Source organism: Pempheris klunzingeri, chromosome 15, assembly GCF_042242105.1.
Source record: "Pempheris klunzingeri isolate RE-2024b chromosome 15, fPemKlu1.hap1, whole genome shotgun sequence".
In the NCBI taxonomy this organism is placed as follows: Eukaryota; Metazoa; Chordata; class Actinopteri; order Acropomatiformes; family Pempheridae; genus Pempheris; species Pempheris klunzingeri.
Window position 1 is genome coordinate 20773514 of NC_092026.1, and position 22604 is coordinate 20796117.

Here is a 22604-nt window from a genome sequence, read left to right on the forward strand (position 1 = left end):
ATTTTTGCTCCTGCTGTGAGTGCAATCGGTCACACACTCCCGGGATCATCTCCCTTAATGATGACTGATTACTGACACTTTTTATGATGCACAAAATACAACAAAATTGACTTTACTTTCCTGATTTGCCCCTTGTTTCTCACCCTACAGTCACTCTGCCTAGCACTCTGTCAAGCAAAGGGTGACACAAAATCAAGGTGACCACAGTGTTCAACATGTTTTCATCAAGTTTTAATAGTGTCAGCCAGCAAAAGTCAGGATGGATCTTACTCAAGTGACATCCAAATGCAAAAACTTACAGTACAGCATTCTGTTTACTCCCTATCAGCCAACACATTAAGCAACACCATGCCCATACACAAAAATAATGCCTTTTAATTAATTAGATTGCTGATGATGATGCTGATTACATACCGCAATATGCTTTCTGTAGCTGTACAATTTAGTGAAGACAGATCCAGGTCTGATTTGCGTGCACATTTTATGAGCAGCTTTGCATTTACATGCAGTTACATGTGATGTTAAACTGGGATTGAGTGTTAAAGCATGCATTCTTAACAGACTCTGCCTGCCACATGTTTTTCTACAAAAAATCTATTAACATCATATTAAATCACTCCCTTCTGTGATAAATAACCAAGTGCTGAATCTTGACCAACATACTATCAGTACTGGTACATTCACATACAAACCAGACATTTGCGTGAGCATGCCAATTTGTACGTCTACAGAACAGTGCAAAACACAAAAATTAATTCCTGAGACTAGTCAGTAATTAGTCCCTTCATAACCTCATGATTTTCATCACTTTAAGTGTCACATTTTGCTCTCCTAACCATTCATTGGACAAGATTCTCTTACAACAGGAAAATGTGCGATATATCTACAGCAAGATGTGATTTATCAATGTCAGCAACACACGACACATGGACATACAGTATGTGCTCATTTGGTCAAGAAAAAAAAAAAAAAAGAAATATGGCATTCAGTGGAATTTTTAGCTGCACGAAATTTAAATGCTTGGTTCTGAAAACAACCTGACACATGAATACTACAGTGCTAATAGAAATTTAAGAGCTCTTTATACAGATTTGTACAACACGACAAACCTTTTCGGACATGTTAATTCCCTCTGCCAGCTGTCAAAGGCTGTCATGTAGCGGTAAAGATGAGGTCCTTTGCTTGAATGCTTTTCAAATAAAAGTCAAGTGCAAAATAAAAGGCGTTTCATTTTAATGTTTTGTGGGGTTTTTTGTCGGGTGCTTGATTAAACAGAGCGCGTCTCCACCTCGATCTTCTCCTCAGACTGTGATGATTCTGATTCCTGGTGGCTGATGTTTGGCCGGACCGTCACCAGTGGACCCCCGCCATAAATGGAGTGGAGGAAGTTCCACGTCTCTTCAGAGATCTGCCCCGAGTCAGCTCCTAAAGGGTCGGCGCAAACACACACACTTAAATATCACGGATACCTGCGTGATTCTACATGATACTATAATATACAGAGGTGCTACAAGAGTTGTTTTCATAGAGAGGATTTTTTTCTTTCCAGGATTTTATTCATCCGTTCTGATTATTCACATATATACATTTTTTCTACTGTACTTATTTTATGGTTGTTACAATACCTGAACAAACACACAAATATATGATAATCATAATAATATGATATTAATAATAGTTGGTACCTTGTTTGAGTGTTAAATGGCCGTTCTTGTTTACTGTAATCTTGGAATTGTCAATGGGTCCCGGCGGATCTTGAAGAGGAAGAAGGACAATTAGATGTCATAATTATATACAGCAGTGATAGGCATGCCTGTTTTTCAGAGATTTATTCTCAACCCTAATTGTTTCAAAGAGCACTGATGTTAAAATGTCAAATGTTCTTGTCACACAATGAAAAGCAATTTCTGCTCCCCACTTGTTACAGAGAGAAAACAAATATTAGAGGAGCAGAAGTTGGAAAAAAAGGCATTTGCAGCCGTGCCAGATGTAAGCTGTTATAAATAGATATGACAATACAAAGCAAGGGAAGCAAAAAAAAAAATGAGAACAAGTGCAAGAAACTGAAATATACTTTGACACTTCATTTTGCTGTAGCAGGAGGGAAACTTGACTCGGGGGACTAAAGCAAACTCTTTGAAGATAAATCAAAAGAAGAAATGGGTCTTCACAGTCTTCTTTTGAACATGAGCTGCTTTTGGTAACAAGAGAATTTGGGCATCCCATCTAAAACAATTTATATGGCATCTTCTCCCATCTGCATAAATGTATAGACCTGACACAGGCCATTTGTTTTAGGAGAAATTCACATTAAACACAGCAGCTGTTCATGATAAATCATTAGCAGATATAAGACAGAGGGAAACATTTGGCTTTTTAAGCAGGCATTTAAAAAGGATTGGGGATGGAAAGGTAAGACTTCTGTCCAATTACCATTGTCTTTTCCTTTGACAAAGCCCTCCCACTCACGAAACCACTGCATGCTGATGCAGTATATGACCACTGGAGACTCCTCCTCCTGGAACGCCTTGTTCAGCTACAGAGGAGAGAGGGAGGAGAGGAAATGGGGGAGGAGTGAGTGGCAGAGACAAGAGGGAGGGGGAAAGGACGCAAAGGGATGGGGAGAAGAAATGGGGTTGAGGGGGGTGACAAAAAAAAAAAAAAAAACATTAAGTGAGGATGAAAGGATTGAGAGGAGAGGAGATGGGAAAACCTAATCAATTCTCTCTGGTAGTTATTCCAATTAGAGGACAGTCTTAACTCCACACTGCACCAATTTCATCTTTCTTGGAAATGGCACAATCCCTGTTCCTCTTGTTAGTTTACTGAAGCCGTTTCTTTCTCTTTCTCTTTCTCACACACACATGCACACACACACACACACACACACACACACACTATCTCTCCTTCTGTCAGCTATTGTGTGAGGGAGCAGACCGAGCAGGCAATAACAGCTGCATCTGTCCCTATGCATTAATGATAAGGCTTTCATCAGACTCACACCTCTCACCTCCTGCTGGGGTGAAGAGCACTAACACATGCAGCCTATCAACTGGTTCAATAGACAGGACAATAGGCTTGTACACACCCACGAGTGCTGGGCTATACTGGTGAGCCTCCCTGACACGATACGTTATCACTCGCACCAATTTTTACTGTTCTCTCTATTCTCCTTCCTGCTCGCGGTCTTGCTTGTGGATGTGTGGGTAAAAGTCTCACCCTGACAAACATGTCCAGCTCTGACTTGCGCCGTTTCTCCAGTTTTTCTACCTCAATCTGGCACGTGTGGCAAACATACAGGTGGTTCACAGCTGGTCCCCCTCCGTACCTGCAGGGGGGGAGTCCACATTAACTCACACAGAAATTACCTCTACAAAAGAAGCTATACAGCAACTGTGAGTAGATGGGAAGATCTGAAAATCCTCTCACGGTTGGCCTGTCTACTGCATTTACCTGCTGTAAAGGTGGTCCCACACGTTCTGTGGCAGCATTACCACCAGATCATCGATGAATGTTGCTTTGTTAGGAGGCACGCCTGATGAAACACATTGAAAAATCCATTAGACTTTGACAGTGTGACAATTTAAAGCTGATAGCTGTGTCTAGATAGTTGTCACACATAATATACATTTGTTAAGAAGCGGCACAGGAAACCTTGTGACTACTATGATGTTAAATAAGTTGAGAAGCTGGCAGAAATATGTCAAAGTCCGTGCTGGATTTGTGTCACTCTTAACATCAAATATCCAATTTTTTTCCACCCTAAGTCCTTGTAATTAGAGCGGTGTTTTCCAATGTGGAGGTGGGGACCCCCCAAGAGGTCACAAGATAAATCCGAGAGGTCACAAGATAATTAAAACTAAAAACAGGCGAAGGAAAAAAAAAGCAATTTGCAGCAAAAGTAGCAAGCTGTGTGCATAGAGATCAGTACATTTTGACTTCAGCAGGAAAAAAATGAGTCAGGATAAGATAATGGAATATGAATAACAAATGGATAATAAAGATAATAATCAAAGGTGATGATTAAGCTACATAAATCTATAATGACAATAATCTGTATTAGCCATTCATTGTAGTGGATCTTTAAATTCTTTACATTCAAATGATTCCACATGTATTATCTAGCATGGTTAAAAAGTGAAAAAAACGCTTTTTGATTTGCATAAAACAATTATGGCTGCACTGATTTTATCTCTACTTCTGTACCTGACCAGGCACTTATCATGTGCTAGTAGCTGCAAAGGAGGAGGAAACAACCTGTAGGTGCTTATTTACAGAATGAAACCCATTCTCTGCTGCCATTTTATTCTACCGGCTTTATCATACATTTTAATTTATTCCTGCTTAATTTTCAATTCCATAATTTCCAGCCCTCTCTGAATAGAGGGCTGAAAAGAAAGGAGCCTGATTGGCACAAACCCCTTCAGAATCCTTCCCTCCTCTCTACTGAAACGAGAAAGAAGGATCATCTGCACAAAGCGAAGTAAAACCCCCTTTTGAAGTCTGCTATGTTGTGGAGGGAATACTCTGCAGTCTTTGTCAAAGTCAAAAATCCACGGCAACGATGAAAGCAAAGGCTGTCTTAGAAGAGGGTACAGCACGATTTTTCCGCTAAATGCTTGTGCCCAGGGCAAGAAAAAGGATTCCTGCTGAGGAACACTGTGACCTCTGAGTGGTATGATGGTATAACGCAGTCATACTTACGTACCTCCATGCAAACACAGGAAGTCGTCGTTGGAAATGGGCCCTGGCTCAGCGAAGGTCTTGAACTTGTTAAGCCACTGCCGGGAGATGTAGAACTGCAGAAGGCTGGGCTCCATCATGTTGAATAAACCTGACACCCTCCTACGTTCTTTCAGTGCATCCTCGTTGCTCTTTCTGTGACGGGAACAAACCGGGAGATTAATCACTACTGCAACTGAGTAATCAAAAGTAAGATGCAAGTTATGAATATCAAAGCAGCACAGTGACTCTTAAAATGTTACAGGGATGAATGGGGTGTTGTTTACAACTGTGAGTGAAACAGTTTATCTGAATAACTGTGTGTCCGCTTACTTATAGAAGAGCACATAAGCCTCAGCATTCTGGACGCAGGATTCGGACACCTCGGTCACACTTTGATCATCAAATTCATACCACAGATTGTTCACATCATTCCTGCAGTACGCTATGTAGTGGCCACCTGGGATCAGACAGGGGAATGTGTTAGAGGAATTTATAAACCTAACAAGTGCTTGTGAATTTTTTTCCTACAGGCTAATGAATGCAGGACGCTCCTATGTGCCAACTGAAGGCGGATGCATCAGTCTGAGCAGAGAGAGGACTGAATCTGCCCACTCACTGCTGGCAGTGCCATGGTGACAGATGACTGACAGCAGGTCATAGTTGGAGGTCTGGGCGGAGCTGTCTTTGGCCAGGAAAGGCTGCAGGTCCAGGCCTTCAAGCGGGAAGGAGACGTGGGTGCTTATCTTTGTGGAGAACATCAGTTCGTGTCTGAAGCGCTTCAAATGGATACACAGGATCTGGAGCAGAGGAACACACAAAGAATTTTTATTTTATAAAATTCGCTGTGTGTGAAGACATTAGGGAGAAAGATTTAGGTTTGTTCATGACAGGAAGTACTAGAGTTGTCTGTGTACCTCTGGCAAACTTTGCATTTTACAAAATTTGACTCCGTTTCGTAATCTATGAAGAAAAAAAGATGAAGGAGATAGGCCATCATTTCAGTTTTACATGTAAATGAAATTAATTAATCCAGTTCAATATTCAGAAAAGCCACTCAGAATTTGCTACTCACTTTTTGCATTTTTCACAGCTGTACATGTTGTCTCCTAAAAAAAAAACAAAAAAAAACCCATCAAACACTCAGTTATTGAGACATCAATCATGTGCTGGTAGAACTGATTAACGCCCATTTGCTTACCCTTTAGTTCATCTCTGGCAAAGAAAGCCGCAAGACAATCTTGTAGCGTAACCACTGGACCCCAGAACCAACTAAGAATAGAAACAGTTGTGAATTTTAAACAAAAAAAGCAAAGTATTCAAAGAGCCACTAATTCTCAACGTGTAGAATGTAAATATATATTATTAACACACCTCTTGATGTATTCCATGACAAATGCAATCCAGCCCTGCGGTGCATAAGCTTCCCCACAGGAGCCGGCTTTAACCAAGGAGGTCTGGTGGGTGGAGGAGTGGAGCTTGGCCAGGTCTTCCTTCCCAGGGATGGGCAACGAGATATCCTGGAAGTTCTCCAGGGTCACAGACACCTGAACGCAGAACACACAGCCAGTAAAGCTCCATGTTTGGTCACTTTTCAATCCAAATTTTTTCAGTAGAATATTCTTTTCTTTACAGCAGAAATATCACAATGTGTGAAATGACAGTGGACGTAGAAATGCTTAACAGTATACAGCAGGAACATCAGGGCTAAATGCCAAAGTGCATTTTTCCATAAAATTAAATTCCTTGGACTTTAAAATAACTCCTGACGCAATGTCCTGCTCTGTTGTGCTTTCCTGCTCCCGCCTCCCTCTCAGCAAACCCATTATCTCAGTAAAAAGCAAAACAAAATTTAAATGTCCACACTAACCCGATCACAGGTGAGGCACTGAACTGAGCTGACAATGGTCCCATCGAACACATCTGAGATGACGCTGCGGTATTTCTTCTGACGCTTGTTCTTTGGTGGGGAGAATGTGGTCACCGCTGTACGAAGGCAGAAAGCGTATGTAAGAATAGTGGCTGACTTGCTAAAACCACAACTTTTTGAGCTTTAAATCTGGATATAACCGCCTCTGGTTATGCAGAAGTACCTTTCTTGTGTGCAGGGTTTAGGCTAGGCCAGCCTGAGGCAGCTTTAGGCGGGCTGCTGGACATTTTGGGAATGTGTCCCTCCATCGGGACCGGACTCTGTGGTCTTGCAGTGTTGGACATTTGGATGTCTGGGAAGGAATCTGGTTGGGAGCAGGCAAAATATTACAGTCTCAATACCATGAAGTGTAATAAAAGCCATGTATGTGATCAAGTAAATGTGTCTTCTTCTTCTTCTTCTTACCTGATGTTCTGCCTTGAACTTTGATGGCTCCCTGGCTGCTGATAATAGGCGTGGATTCAGTGGTGGTGTCAACATCCTTGTCCATGTCCACTCCCGTGCTTCCACCCATAACACCATTAACTCCAGAGCGGTAAAAGTCATTAATCATGTTCTTCTCCTTCTGCCACTCCCTGTTGGCCTGGATCTCATCTTGCTCAGGAATCAGCATCTCGGCTTCGTTGGTGTCGTCCATCAGCACGTTCCCACCAACAACCTCATTATCTGCCCGCTCGCTGCTGCCGCAGGACTCGCATGACTGGAAGTCGTTGTCTGACTGGCTGCGGTTGTCCTCCTCAGGGCCGTCATCCACGGTGATGCCGTTGGACTGGTCGTAGGGTTCCGACAGCGGCTCCTTCAGCTCCTCGTGAAGCTGATCCATCAAGCAGCGGAGAAACTCCTGGGAGTCCTGGATGCCGAATGGGGATAGTCACAACAAGTGTTAGTTGAGTTGAATTAGTTCTAGCCGGGAAAATTTCACAGATTTTTGCAGGTGGTGTGGACGCAGTGGTAGAAAAAATGATCAATTTCCTCTCCCTGATAAGACTAATGAAATACGACCCAGCACTAATTCTAAGTAAATATAGTACAATCGAGTTTGACAGACACAGCAAACTTTCCCAAAGCTAATTTTTTTCCAAATTATAAACAACAACCACTTCATCTCCTCGTTTGCTCCAATTCTGCATCACAAAATCCGAAACCGAATGCTCATGAATGTGTAATCAAACTTAATGAACCACAGACATCCAATCTCCCTCTCGAGCCAAATGAACTTTCCTCTCCCAGGACCTGGAATGTTAACTTCATTCACAGCAATGCTAATTCCAAGGCTGTGCAGCCCAGCGTGGCGTGACAAATGAATATTCCTCAGCTAACTCCTCTAAACAAACACTGGCAAGCCAAGAGGCAACTTTTATCATTTCACCATTCAGGCTCATAAATGCCTTATTTACAGACACTGGACAAAGACAAGACGTGATCTAGTAACCATAACACATAAATCATTCCTTTTAAGCACCACCTGGAATCAAATTAAGCAATTTACCTTAAAGTTTAATGTGTGCATTTGTGTGTGAATAAAAGTCAGAAGCTCGGAGTCAGTTATTGCTAGGGCGGAGGATTCAGTTTATCTGGCTGGGTGATTTGAGCTGGAGCTAATTTAATTTCTGTAAAGGGATGAACACTGAGGGATACGGAGTGGAAGAGAAAGAGGAGAGACTATATAAGATCTGGGATAACTTTATAGACTGGGCATCAGACCCATAATAATCCTCAGCTCAGCACAAATGTATTCTCAAAAAGAGGAAAACGTTTGACATACAGTATTTAAATAACATGCGAGGCCCATTACTATATATCACAGTCATTTATTATGAAAAGCAGAGAAAAATAATGCATTACCCACACAACTTTGAACACATTTGGAGACACACACACACACATCACAACAACCATGATAATATTCCACTAACTGCATAATCAACTCAGACGTTAATCCATCTTTTGTATTCATATTTATTCATTTACAAAACACAAAATCCGCCCGTTTAGGTCACGCCAGCGGATTACTATTCAACATGCAAGTGAAACAAACAAACACTCTGTTGAATGTGTCTCCAACTGTGAAGAGTGTCTTCATGTTTTATTCATATAACGAATGGGCACATGTGTAATTTGTTGCACACTTACTTCGCCATCTGCAATGACCCACCTGCTGAGAATATCCTCTAAACATGGGGTTTATGGCTTTGATCCCCTGGAACAAGTTGGTCGGGACCACGTAGGAGGGTCTGCAATGTGACAAAACACAGCCTGCTCAACAAGCATTCTAACACACAATACCCCAACAGAGTCTTGTGAGATGCAGAGTAAAATTAAGACCAGCTGCTACAGTAACAAGACTCAGGTTTGGGTGTGGATGCTGAGTTTAACGGCAAAGTTACAGTACTATCGCTCTGTAGTCGTGTTCTAAAAAATATAAATAAAATAAAAATAAATAAAATATCTACCTGTTCTTGTGCCACAGGTCTGACACTAGTTTCTGGTAGCTTTTGCAGAGAGCAGGCTTCTTGTCCGTCCTCACCATGCCACCACATTCAAGAAAGAACTGTGTCAAGGGCGGACTGCAATGGAAAGAGGGTGAATATATCATATGTGAGTGCCAAACAAGCTTGCAATACAGTGGCTAATTCTCAAAAATCTGCAGAAAATACTCTGTAAATCCAGGAGAAGGAGCTAAAATTCGGAGGAGCACCAAATAATGAAATGTTATCATAACCTGTTATGCTTGCAAATGAATACTTCTGATACCTTAAGGTCTGCAAATCATCTTAAGTTCAGTATGTTTTTGCTTTTACATTCATATAGGTCACACTAAGCAGAAAATGACAAATAGGAAAGCAAATCCAGGGAGGTTTAAGTGCAGCATTTCTACAAAATGCTGTCGTCTGCCTGTATTTTTGTTTCATTATATTTCATTAAATTCGTATTTCGCTCGAAGAGGAATATCACCAATTCCCACAGGTACCGAAAACTCCACATTCAGCTGAAAGTTGAAGGACAATCGGAAATAGCTGAAAAGAAAAACAGCTGAGGGGACTTTTTTTTCTTCTTTTTTTCTGATGGATACAGAGTGCATGGCAATTTGCAAGAAAGAGACAAACTACAGAATGAATAAGGCATGGAGTGTTCCCTTCCCTCGGCAGGAGAGAGGTCCTTCGAACTGAATAATGACCCGGCAGTAACTGAAAGAAGCGGCGCTCACACAAACAGACATCAAAGGAAAGTTCCCGAAAAGGTCCCTCCTTCCGCAGCTGCGTGACTCAGTTTCCTCCTATTTTTGGAATGTGATTTAGATTGCAAATTTTGACCCACATCTTTTCCCATTTTGACTTGTATCCAGACTAGGCACGATAAGTTTAATTTAAAAATGTACCAGCCCCTGGGCAGATAGTACTACATAGGAGGAAGGGTTTTGCTGTGCTTTGCTGTTCCATGACAAATAAAATAAAAAGTAACAGGAACAAATTAAGTGAAAAAAAAAAAAAAAAACCCATCAAGTTAAGTTTCCACAGCAACAATCCAATTATCAAGGATGAATCAGGAGGATTGGCAGCTCAATAACCAATAAAAACGTGACAGACTGAGAGAGACACATAAAAAGACATGGTAGAAAAAGAAAAAGAGAGGAGAGGAAAGCAAAGAAGAGATTGGGAGAGAGTTGGTGTTCATTTGTAACCGAGGACACCACTGGGAACGGCAAAAGGCCATTTCTGCAGTCTCAGATGGTGCACTGCAGCAATTCTCACTCAGCCCTCACTCTCCCAAATGAGCATGGCCGTTTCTTCGCAGTCAACAAGAAGCAGGCAGACAGCGAGTAAAACAGCAAATGGCTGCTGCAAAGAAGCGCGCTGAAAGTGTGAGTAGTGAGTGAAAAGTAACATGAAGAAACGGCGGTCGATGTGGGGACAGGAGGCAGGTTAACAAATGTCTCACCAGTTGGACAGGGCCTGGAGAGCAGCGTTCATGTAGCAGGTGTTGCCTATGTTCTTCAGCCCTGTCAGACCTAAGACAGACAGAACACACCAGGGACATTAGCAAGTCCCTCATCAAATGCTTGTAAGTTTTGATGACAGCCAGAAAGCCTCTACATTGTTAGGAAAACCAATTCCATTTCTAAGATGAATATTTTACAGCGGGAGCAGAAACAGTGGCTACCTGGTGTATTTTAAATCAGCTACTGTGGCCAGTGGACTCATGTGTTATTTACTTGACTGTACCAGACATGGCTGATTCATCTCATACAATGGTTTTCAAAGTCTGACACTGTGGGCCCCATTTCAGACAAAATTAACTGCCCCACCAACCCCCAACAAAACAGTTAGCATGAATGGATTCTGTCCCTGCTACTATTATTCTTTAACTGTGATCATGCTTTGGAACTACAGCTGCCATCATGCTTTGGGGGATGTAAACAGAAAGCATAATCTTATGGATTCAGGTCAAGTTGCGCTTGCTGGATGGTTTTTTTTAGCCTGTTTTTGTTTACGTTTTGGCAAACTGGCAACACCCAATTAGCTATTAGCAGTTCATGTTTCCTGCCTGTGGATGTACAGACAACTATCATTGGATTACCTTGATACTGAAGGAAACATGATGATTCTCAGGTAGGTTCTGGAGTTGTAAGGAGGGTTTTAAGAGATGTGATTTCTCAGCAGATTTAGCAGAGCTAATGATATACTACGGAAGTGTAGGTCACACTGAATCTAAAAATGTGTGTATCATGTCTTTTTGTTCAGCAGTTCAAACTGCTTCATTCAGGCTAAGGAAGCATTATTCCCTCTATGTGCTGTGTGTCACAGCCACTGCTGCACCTCCAACTGTAGACTGTGTTGGTAAGCGGGCAAAAATCAGCCAAATTACAATAGCTAACTTCCCGCTGTTTTTAGAGCACCAGCATGCACCTGTCACCTTCACCTCACGCAGCATCTTTGCCTCGTGTCTCTCCCTCTGCGCCCAATCTGCAACTCTCCTTCACCTCCCTCAGGAGGCATGCCTCATGGTTTGAACCCTCTGATCTTACACGATCAGCCTGCTCTGCATCGGATATTACTCTTACGAAGCTTATTTACTCCACCCTCTGATCATATGATGTGTATTTGTGACAAAAATAACCAAGGCAGTGACTGGTGCCAACGCCTGAGCTACACCACATGAGGTTTAACATAACATATGCCATTCAGTGGAACCTGCGTCTGTCTCACAACACTGGCTGGCAACATTATTTGCAGGCAAGTGTTGGTGCTCGGCTCAACCTAAGTTACACAGGAGCGACCTCTAGTCTTTCTAAAAGAGCGCGTGTGGCTTTCTGTTGCAGTTTTTGCGGTGTGTCTCATCAGTGGCCATATATGACGAAACTGCCTTCAGATTCAGTTGGGTAATTCGTCTGTTCATCTTTCCGATGATGTTTAAGATGTCGGCCATAGTCTTTGTAGTGTGTTTATATACAACTTTTAACAGAAGACTTGCAGCAGAGTGAGGCAACACTTCAATTGGTGTTTGTCAGGCCTTGCACTTTGAAGTCTGCTCAGTGTGTCAAGGTCTTTAAAAGCACTTGTCTTGACGCATTCACTGATGTTATTAATTCACATCGTAACCTGTACTTTGAACTAAACCAGCTGCTGATGACTGAGCTCCTGTGTTTGAGGTTTAACCTCAGCTGATCCAAGCAATGTTAGTTTTTTTTCTGACATACTTTTATTTAGAGCTGATAACATTTAATTACAATTTAGTCACCTCAGTGACTTCAAAAGAATATTATTTTAATTATTAAAATTATAATCTGGGCGAGAAACGTGTCTACTGCAACAGCTTTGACTTTATATTAGAAAATTAGCATGACTCGATTCAGGCAGCCTTCATATGCAACTTTTTCACATTTCCAATGTACTTGTTGACCTTGTAGCTCGTACTTGTGGGAACAGCTAGCATTGTGTTGGCAAAGCATTTCTATGGTTGAACTGTAATAATGTACTGTAATGATGCACTTTTCTGTCTGACTGCCTGATGATGCAACATGTGACTGGACTGTGCAAACATTTTTGCAGTTGTCATATTTCTGTCAATATAATGAATCAAAGTGCTTGTAACACACCATTATGACGGACTTAATAACTTCCTAAACTATTTGGGTCATTTATTTTATTTAACCCTTTATCAGGCAAGGGACCATATTTGGTAACTTATGTGGGAGATTTCTCCAAGCCAATCAGCGACAATCAGGCTACATGACAGACCGGCAAGAAACCATATATGGTAACTTCATTGACCTTGATTTTCACCATTAAATTGAAATTTTTTTTTTGAAAAACTCACAAAGGTAAAAAAAGTCTTGCAATGACCACCAGTAATGGTCTAGGGTTGAAATTTAGAATTTCTAAGTATTTCAATGAGTGCCCTATAAAGGGTTAAGATGAACACTTCATCCGTGTAAACTGACCTCTGGCACGCAGGTCGTCCTCCTCCTCCGTCTCCACGTCCATGTCTTCACAGCCGCCGTTAGGGGGCACTCTCAGAGAGGTTGGGCTCCCAGGGGCCCTGCTGTTATCCTGGAGGAACAGGACCAGACAAACCTCATCATAAAACTCTTATCTAGTAAATGAATAATCACATAGAATTTCAGTTCAGGATAGACTGTCTATCTGACAGTAAGAGCAGATAGTTATGTGACCGATTATACAGTACAGACGTGAGAGTAAACATTAAAACATGATCATATAGGCGTGAGGGGGAAGCTAGCACCTACCTGACCAGCATTCTGTGGAGACGGGAGGGGTTTGCTGTTGGCGTGGGGGGTGTGAGGACCTAGTTTACGCTCCAGGAAAACCTCCTTGCCGCAGGCGTAGCACCACACTCGAAGCGTGGTCAGGTTCACTGTGAGGTTGTGCCTCGTCTCCTGCACACAATGCCATTAAAAACAACATTTTGTGAGCAGACATATCAGACTGTTTAAACAAAGTGAAGCAAAAAGGAGGGTGTTAATATTTATCCAAGACCAGCTGATAGAGCACATGTGCACTTTCTTATCGACGAGATGCTTCTTAATCTTCAGCATCTCCAGTTGATTTTTTCTTATATAACAAATACAGGCGTGTCCGCTGCTAACTTGGCCTCACCAATTCTATGGTGTACAAAGTTCTGCCAGCCAGTCCAGCTAAACAAAATGGTTTCCCCAAATAAGCCAAAATCACATCCTACCGCTTTCTGTCCTATTAATAACAATCTATTACTGTGGTCTAGTGTGTGTCTCTTACTAGATGAAAACTTAGGTTATACAGTGTCAGTGTTACAATACTGATCTAGTTTAAAAGAAAATATCCAGACAATTAACTCGTATTAATCTACATGTACAGAGAGATTAACAGGAGAACTAAAACTCAGAAAACTGAAGGAGAAATCTGCCTATCAACCCCTCCTGCAATCAAATCAATTTCAGCGCAAACTAAATTTTTGCAATTTTCATTTTTGGTATAATTGCCATCTACAATTAATTGAACGAGATACTGAGGCTACAGTTAACAAATATCTTATTGAATATTCTGCCTATCAATTTCAATTAATCGTTTGATCTAAACTAAATCTTTATCATCAGATAAGCCAAAGAAAAGCTGCAAATTGTCACAACTGAGGAGCTGGGATGTCGTTGGTTTTGGCATTTATTCTTAAAAGATGACTTTACAAAACTCAATATACTCAAAGTCTTTCAATATTTTTATTTTAAAAAGAAGAAGCTGGCATTGAACACTCACTGACTCCCCCCTCGATTAGATGCCTTGTAAATAAACAAAACCAACCTATTTACAGTGTTAAACATTTAACTTTGCTGAAGCTTTGAGGTTACAGATTTAGGTAGAGGCAGTGAGAGGGTTGCTGCAAGGCCGAGTTTTGCTGCTCTGGAAACATGGCCGAGTTCTGCTGACCCACTGCTGCTCTGACTAACACCAGCACCCCTGGCAGGTCGACAGGAGACTGAATGTGAGCGGCAGCCCACCAGCAGACCCTGCATTATTCATCAGGGCTGCATTATAGCCTTCACACAACGGGGCAGGGCAGAGCTGGCAGAGGGGACACACCAGACTGAGCATGGCCATGAAACTCGTGTGCTTAAATAATTTATTAAGTAAAGTAAACCAGGTAGGGCATTAATAACAAGCTGAATTAATAGGGCTTGGAGGGTGTTTTTACCAGCCCACATAATGTTTTGTAGCTTTCATGGTGATAATCTATGTTTCTTCTGGTCTGCTAAAATGTTCAACATCATACCATAAAGATTAACTGTTATATTTTTAAACCTTGACCCTATTTTTAAATATTTGAGGTTCAAAATGAGTAGTAGGTACAAAAAGGTTTGGAAATGGTCCAGTAGATTGCCTCCGCCGGTTGTTGCAAATGGGTTAAAATGGCTGTAATCCTTTGGGGAGCCGCGCCCATCAAAGCACCTCCACTAAATACTACAGTATTACTACTACTATACCACTATATATAGTACTAATAACTAGTGGTTGCAGTTGTAAGCTCAGATTGTTATTTGACAACATTATTGACAGGATCTCGGTACAGAGAAAGATCTCTCTGTATATCACTCAGTCGAACTCATTGGTCCAGTTGCTGCGACTTTTGTGTTTTAACACTTTCATTCAGATCTGAACCAACTCTTTAAAACACCAAAGTCACACCATAACACAAACTAACTAGCCAAACGAGGCAGCGGTAGACCAGCAACTCCAGTGTTCTGCAAGGTAAAATGACTATTTTTGTCAATGGAGTCTGGTGGCTTTGAACTGAGCAAAAGAAATACACGCGTTATTCATTCAAGCAAATCAAATTCTTAGCGCTCCATCCGCATACACACACAGACTAAAACTTGAGAAAAGAAGACGATTTAAAACCTGTCTGAGTATATCAGCAACTCATATCATGCTCATAAATACTTGGCCCAAATAAACACCGCAAAAGATTTATGATGTTGCAGCAACAGCTTAGACTCAACATCTACTTCAGGTGATAATAAAGAAGCAAGTTGGGTCTGATCTGTAAAAAATAATGTCAAGTCTCCTCTCTATCCCTCAGCATGCTGACCAATCAATGAGGAATAAGAAATGGCAACGGCCACTATTCTCCTCGGGCTGATTCTGTCAATGTATTTGCAAAATTTGCAAAAAAGCATATAAGTCTGCCCAAGAACTGATGAGGAAATCTGGTATTTCATGCCCAAAAGGAACTTTAAAGCTGTCCAATTCTTTATCTGCAATATGAAGAAGGATTTTCAAAGTTTACTAGTGGTTGAATTTGCTTCAGAAGTCATTTTTGGTGCATAATGATGTTTAAAATATAATCTACATGCAAATATTAATTATGTGTTCCATTTTGTTACCGAAAGTACACACAGAAGTGGAGCTTCAACCTCTGAAATGAGCTGATTTAGCTGTAACTTCTAACTCAGCACTCTGAAACATTCACTTCTATTTACTCGCAGTATAGTTTGACTAGAAAAGGCCCACATTCTCATTTACTGCTGCAACTGATCTGATTCAGCAGCAGTGTTTCTCATTGCATAGTCAGGAGATTAAAATGTTTGCCTCCCCTCAGGGCCTACAAAACACTAATTAAGTATGGCCTTCATTCTCATAAGATTTAAAGATGGCTACCACTGAAAAAACACAAAAGGCGGCCGGTGAGCTGCACAGACAGATGTCCTGGATATAAAATTCACTAGTGATATCATTTAAAATGAGTCTGCTAATGTAATATTTCTTTACTAGCTTGCTCTGTATCCAAAATCTGGGTGGAGGGCTCTTCTTCTGAAGAGGTTTGCACTTGAACAGGCACTTTTGGGACAATGGTTTGAGCAGCAATGAGGATACTAATACGCAGAGAAAATTACATGTTTGCTCTCGTATTCCTCTTTCTCTCCTCCTAACCCCACTTAGCCTTGATGTGCTGGGAAAAAAAGCCTTAGTCAACACTGGGAACACCAGAGGCTGAGTAAAGCTTCGGAGCAGCCAGGAGGAGCAGATACTGTAACCATGGCGCTGACAGCATTACTGAATCTTTCCCACTTCCCTGGGGAATGGCAATTAATAATGGATGATCCACTCCTGAAATTGCACTGGATGTGGAGGTGTAGGCAGACAGAGCTGGCTTAATGGTTTTTAACAATGCGTGCACTTCAAAAACTAAAAAGATGCACATGCTGGCTCTTAGATCATGGAGAGAAAAATGTTAAAAATAAAGCAGTGCTGAGGCAGTTTTCTTCCAAGTCGTGGCTCCTGGGACTCTGAAGTGGTATTCCTGTCCTGTGCTGCCATATGTGCCTCGTCTGCTTCTCTAGTGACACTTTCACTCCTCTTTTACTTACATCTTTCAGTAATTCAACATCACAGTCGAGGCTTCAGGACTTCCTCCCTTTCAGTCACATCCCCTCCTCTCTTTTTTCTATGCATGAATTAACATTTCCCTGCCTGAAAGGCACCATTAAGGTCTGAGTTCTCTCACCTGCGAGTGCACAGTGCTGTGGTCAGTGTGAGATTCTCCACAGCCTACATATGCGCAGCCATTCTGGAGAGAAAAGCAGAGGAAGCAGCGAGCAGGGCGTTAAAAAAACAGTAATCACCTAAACAAAGTGTTAGGATGATCTATTTCAAAATGTCAAATCATTTTATATTTTTTGGCTTGTGAGCACTGTCTTACCTCCAAACACGCCCACAAATTTGGTCCACCAACTTTACAGTCTTGGCACTGGCCCTAGAAAAATATGAAAACACTTAAGTTAGAGTCACATGTTCCAAAATGTAAGCGCAAAGTTAAAAAACAAACAGAAAAACAGGAAAAGTAGGCTCGTAATTCAGACTTAGTAAAGTAAAAATAACTAAACCTATAAAAATAGATTTAAATTACCAAATATATCAGAGAATGCAAATCACTTCCTGTTTCACTGCCAAAGTATGAAGGAAATAATTCTTGAAAGTAATGCAACCTGGACCCCTATAAGCAGCACAAAATGGATGGAAGGATTAACCAATGAAAACCGACTGCCCATTCAATGCTTTTTATTTTTTTGAAGACCTGCAGAAACCCTGTTATTAAAAGACTAAAAAAAGAGTGGTAAGCAATGAGTAAGGCGGTGGACAGGGTCATGATGGAGGGTTACTCACATGGGATTTCTGAATGAGTTCCTCCTTGGTGATCTCCCCCACGCAGTCCAGGTGGGGGCAGTCACAGCTGGACGCCGGTGGCATCACTCACCCACGGGTCTGAGGGACACAGAGAGGGAGAGAGATGGAGGATGAAGAACATTCAGTACGTAATTTGCACTTGAAATCAGGTGACTATCTGCATTCCTATTTATACAACAATGCAGGACTTCTTGTTTTAAGGGAATGTTTATTGAACTCACATCTGATATTTGATAGAGTAATAGGAGATATATTGAAAGAACAGCACAGAGGACAACAGCGAGGCGACTGTAACCTGAGTCACCGACACACCACATATGTTTTTCCATAAGCTTGCATGACTAACAAATTCCTTTTATTATCACTGGCATGCCAAGCAGCACATCACACCACAGCTGTCAACAACTCATGAGGGACAGCCAGTGTCTTGATTTTAGTGCTGACGATGCAGAAAAAAAGCGGAGACAATTAGATGTATGAACTAGTTGGAACAAATTATCAGCAGACCCAAATTACTCAATTCTGGTAATCATCAAAGCTCAAGCAGTGAGCCTAAATACATGTCTTATCTTCAAATTAACTTCAGTGATTTTATTCCCTTTCCCATGACAGAAAGATAAAAAAAAGGATGGCCTACTCTGAGACACGCTCTGCGAATGTGCACAAGCGTGGGTCATGAGCATAATCACCAGCACTGACAGTGTGGTATTTAAATGGATGATTCCTCTGCAGCAATGAGGGACCTGAACAGAGGAAGGAGGCCTTGGACGAGGGGGGAAGGAGAAAGAGGGAAGTGACGTGGAGTGTGTTCATGTGCGCAGAAGTATCTTCATTATTTTTGAGTTTTGGTGGATTGTGGTTGTGCATGTAAACATCACATCCTGGTTTCAGAAACACAGATAAGGCGTGACACTGCATGTAAACACCCTCTCCAAGTTTCTTATCAGAGTCAGAAACTATGTGTGCAGGTGCATCATCAGCTCAAGTTACATAATTATGGAAGCCCATTTACAACAATGTGATGAAAAGAAAAGACAATTAAATTTAAAAAAAAAAACTTTCTCAGAATAATGAGTTAGTATCTCAAGTCATTATTTTGAGATATGAAGTCATTATTTTGATATTCATTAATCTTTTTCAAAATAATGACTTCATATCTCAAAATAATTGGATAATTTCTCAAAATAAACACTTAATATCTAAATATAACAAGAAACTTTTGAGAAATAATAATATCTCAAGTATTTATTTTGAGATATTATTTCAAGAAAGCAACTTCAACAACAAGAGGATCAGTTTTTTTTCCCCCATCACATTGTCCAGAATGGGCTGATTGGCCTATAAAAAAATCTATGTGTAATAAACAGATGATGTCATGGATGAGTGGCAGAAACGTTGAGGAATTAAAGGCACAAAATACTAATATTCTCATAAGCTCTGCTTGCAGCCCATTTTATACTTTTATATACGGGACAAACGTAGAGCAGAATAGTCCTTTTCTCTGGGGCATTCACCCAATACAAGTACTGTACCACACCCATTTTATGCTCCTACCATTTAAAACTTTAAAATACAACTGTGTGCTGCAAATTTTAAGCCAGGTGTAGTAGTGGTGAATATCTTTACTCCCCTTCTCTACAGGGATGCTACATTCATTGTGCCGCCTTACCTGGCTGATTCTATTGATAGGATGCAAATTCGAATTCTGATAATACATTCAGTATTAGGACTATGCTGTTCCTTTATCATGGACTCATGCTGTACTTATTTTTTTCAGTGCGTATGAAAAGAGGAAGATCGACAGCTACCTGACAAGACGTACAGCAGTACTACAGGGAACCACTGGAGGTTTCTATTATCAGGCTTGTATTATCAGGCTCATGACCTGCCTCAGACAGCCCTTAGGAGTGACAAAGGACCTGAGTCTTGTATCTGAAGAACTGTTGCATCATAAAACAACTGAGAGTGAGCAGGAATAATTTCTCTTAAGAGACTAATTATAGAAGCACAGTTTGGTGAATGGTTTTAAGACACAGGCTCTCAAAAAAGCCATCTTTGAAAAATGCTGTGAATGACTAGGCAAAAATGTAGAAAATAAGAAAGCGAAAGCATTCACTGTGCTGCGTCAAATACATAATAACACATCAATAAAGCATTTATCAACCAGCAGATTTATTCCTTGAGTCACTACAGCCGATAATACTTCACACTTCATCCGAACAGTTTTAAATGTGTATTGAAAACATTCACAAGCAACTTGAGCAACTTCCTCTGGCTGAAAAGGTCTCTTCAGACTTTACCGTCAATACGTCTGTCACCCACAAGACACCACTTCATTGAAAGTGTGACCACTTTGCCCGTGGCGAGGCTACAAAGCGTGGTCCTTGTTAAAGGTTGCACGCTGACATTTGGGCTTTCAAGGAGTTTTCAGGTGTCGAAGGCGTGATGACAGCAGAGCCCGGCCCACAGCTGTCTGCTGTGCTGCACGTGATTCAGCGCATTTGACACCACAAAAAACATAATTCAAATTTTTTTTTTAAAAAACACTTGCCCTCAGTGTCACGCCATACAACAACCTGCTTTAGACCCAAGATGCATTGCTCTGCCTTGCCATCAAACATATCAGACAGCTGACAGGAGAATTAATGAGGTAAACACATCCATCATATCACACCACCTGATATTTTGTATGCTCACAGTTCATAAAGTGATTATTTAAGTGGATTCAGGTGCTTGCAGACACATGTAAACACACCTGTTTCCTCAACACAACATTTGTGAGTCTATTCTTCTTTATTTTTTCATAAATACATTAAATCCAAACATACTGATATGACACAAGTTGAACTACAGTTGAATCTGGTGTACAGGAGCCTGTTGATTGCCCCGAGCTTTGGTTCAAGTGGTCGAATGAGTGAGTTCACTGTGTCTCCAACATTAAACAGTAAACACTATTACGGCTAATATACACGAGGAAAATCAAATTACCCGGTGGTTTCACTGTCAAGCATCCAGCAACAACTCAAAGCTAATGAATGAGGGGATATATATCCTAACTCTTTGATCATCACAAGCCATCTTCTCCATCCTGCCGCTGTCTTCACACCCAACGTGGTTACAATGCAGGGTGGGGGGGTGTAAGTCTGCACAAAGAGGTGGTACAGTCAGGGTGGGGCGTTGACCCAAACCAGGCAGTGCACATGAAACCGATGGTGCCTGATTCCGCGTTAACCTACACAGGCTAAATAACACTGCATCAGCAATCCAAGGCGCAAGATTAGTAAACCTTAAAGTAAACCCAAGTATCCAAATGGCACAGGTTTGCTAGTAGACCACCCACAAAAGGGTAGCATTAGCCATTATGTTGACAGCGTAACCAAGCAGTGAATGTTAGCTAGGTTAAATACAGAGTGCGACGTTTCCAACTAGCTAGCTACCAGCTTATTTCTACCAGGTTTAGCTAGTTAAGCAGTCACTTTAGTCTGTGGTAGATAAAGACAGCGTGTGTTACAGATGTGTGAGGCTTTGGCCTTGTCCACTGCTCAAATTGAGCTGTCAAACCCAGGCGAGGCGCTGACAGCGTCACGGGCTGACTGGCAACCTTTAGCTTTTAGCATTAGCCTCCTGGCAATAATTGGCCATCACATTGATATTTTGCTTTGCGGGCTAGTATTAACAACTTTAATAGCGTATAATGCAAGCGGTAAAGATATATCCAGCCACATAGGATAACGCTGGAGAGAGATGGTTTGCTATTGATAACAATCTCGCTAGTAACATGCTAGCCAATGTTAGCTAGCTAACGTCCCTGTATTACATGATCACTGACGATCCCACAGCGGCTACACCAGAGCCAGCTAGCATCCAGAGATAATGTTAGCCTCCATCCTTACCTGCGGGATGAAACGAAAAGAAGCGACTTTTCTCAGGTAGATCCGACTGTAACTCGATGTTTAGACTCAGTTTGTATTTAAAGTCATATTTCAATCCTTCACATTAACGATAACCGCTGCTGTCGCTCAGCGTGGTTGCTAACGTTACAACTGTCTCCGCCCCTTTTCCGGTTAAAAAAAAATCCCACAATCCCTCCCCATCCTACTGTAAACATTACATTTCAATCCCACTTTAACGGCCTTTAAACTGTAAAAATAAATATATTTGTTTAGTATCACACTGAGATCAATATCATCAACCATCATGTAGCTTTTCTTATAAATGTTGCCACAAAAATATAGATCAATGTATGACAAGACATGTTTAGGTGTGTCTTCAGTAACCTTATTATTATTACCTTATAGGTTCTTTAAAATAGTTTATTACTCAGTGGGCCAAAAAGAGCCTGATAAAATAGTAAAGAGCACAGACTGTGTATTAATAAGTCAATATATTTTATATTAAACCCATCCCAAGCGCCATCTAGTGTGTCATGTCCATTTTGTGATACCAGCAGTGATGAAATACCTTCTACATGTCATCCATTTAGCATAAAAATGTGTTTGATGTTTGTATGTTTCAGTCTTGGGATTTCATTTTTTTTTCTTTCCTCTATTCTTTTTAAGTGATGAGTATTTGAAATTATTTTGTTTGCTAATTTGAGAAAAGAGGAAGACATAGGGGGAGTGACATCAATATTTCTTACATTACTGGAAGCCCAAGAAAAGCAATAAACTGATGAGAAATAATAGCAAGTAATAACAACAAAATGCCCATGGTATGGTTATGGTAAGTTAGAATTAGAAGAAAGTTTTGAGGAAATTGCTGTTTAGCTGTTTTAA

General features: G+C 41.0%; 1 protein-coding gene across 1 annotated transcript; it reads right to left on the reverse strand.

Annotated features, from left to right (window-relative positions):
• Positions 1-209: 209 nt before the first annotated feature.
• On the reverse strand, positions 210-21871 carry usp33 (ubiquitin specific peptidase 33). Its single transcript, XM_070845031.1, has 24 exons — positions 21723-21871; positions 17809-17907; positions 17345-17398; positions 17150-17212; positions 13401-13550; positions 13095-13203; positions 10592-10661; positions 9106-9219; positions 8808-8886; positions 7058-7502; positions 6816-6956; positions 6593-6708; positions 6097-6269; positions 5924-5994; positions 5798-5831; positions 5640-5685; positions 5342-5522; positions 5056-5182; positions 4709-4878; positions 3454-3535; positions 3220-3328; positions 2434-2536; positions 1686-1754; positions 210-1425 (listed from the first exon to the last, which is right to left on the reverse strand). Exons 2-24 carry the CDS (start codon positions 17890-17892, stop codon positions 1268-1270), a joined length of 2748 nt encoding a protein of 915 aa, XP_070701132.1. The 5' UTR covers positions 17893-17907; positions 21723-21871; the 3' UTR covers positions 210-1267.
• Between the last annotated feature and the right edge of the window lie 733 nt (positions 21872-22604).

Excerpts from the sequence above, each read along its gene's own strand:
- usp33 (XM_070845031.1), bottom strand. The coding sequence starts at position 17,892 with ATGCCACCGGCGTCCAGCTGTGACTGCCCCCACCTGGACTGCGTGGGG. Across the intron at positions 5,686-5,797 it reads AGCTGTGAAAAATGCAAAAA|ATTACGAAACGGAGTCAAAT; the intron begins GTGAGTAGCAAA and ends TTTTCTTCATAG. Across the intron at positions 1,755-2,433 it reads TGTCAAAGGAAAAGACAATG|ATCCGCCGGGACCCATTGAC; the intron begins GTAATTGGACAG and ends TTCCTCTTCAAG.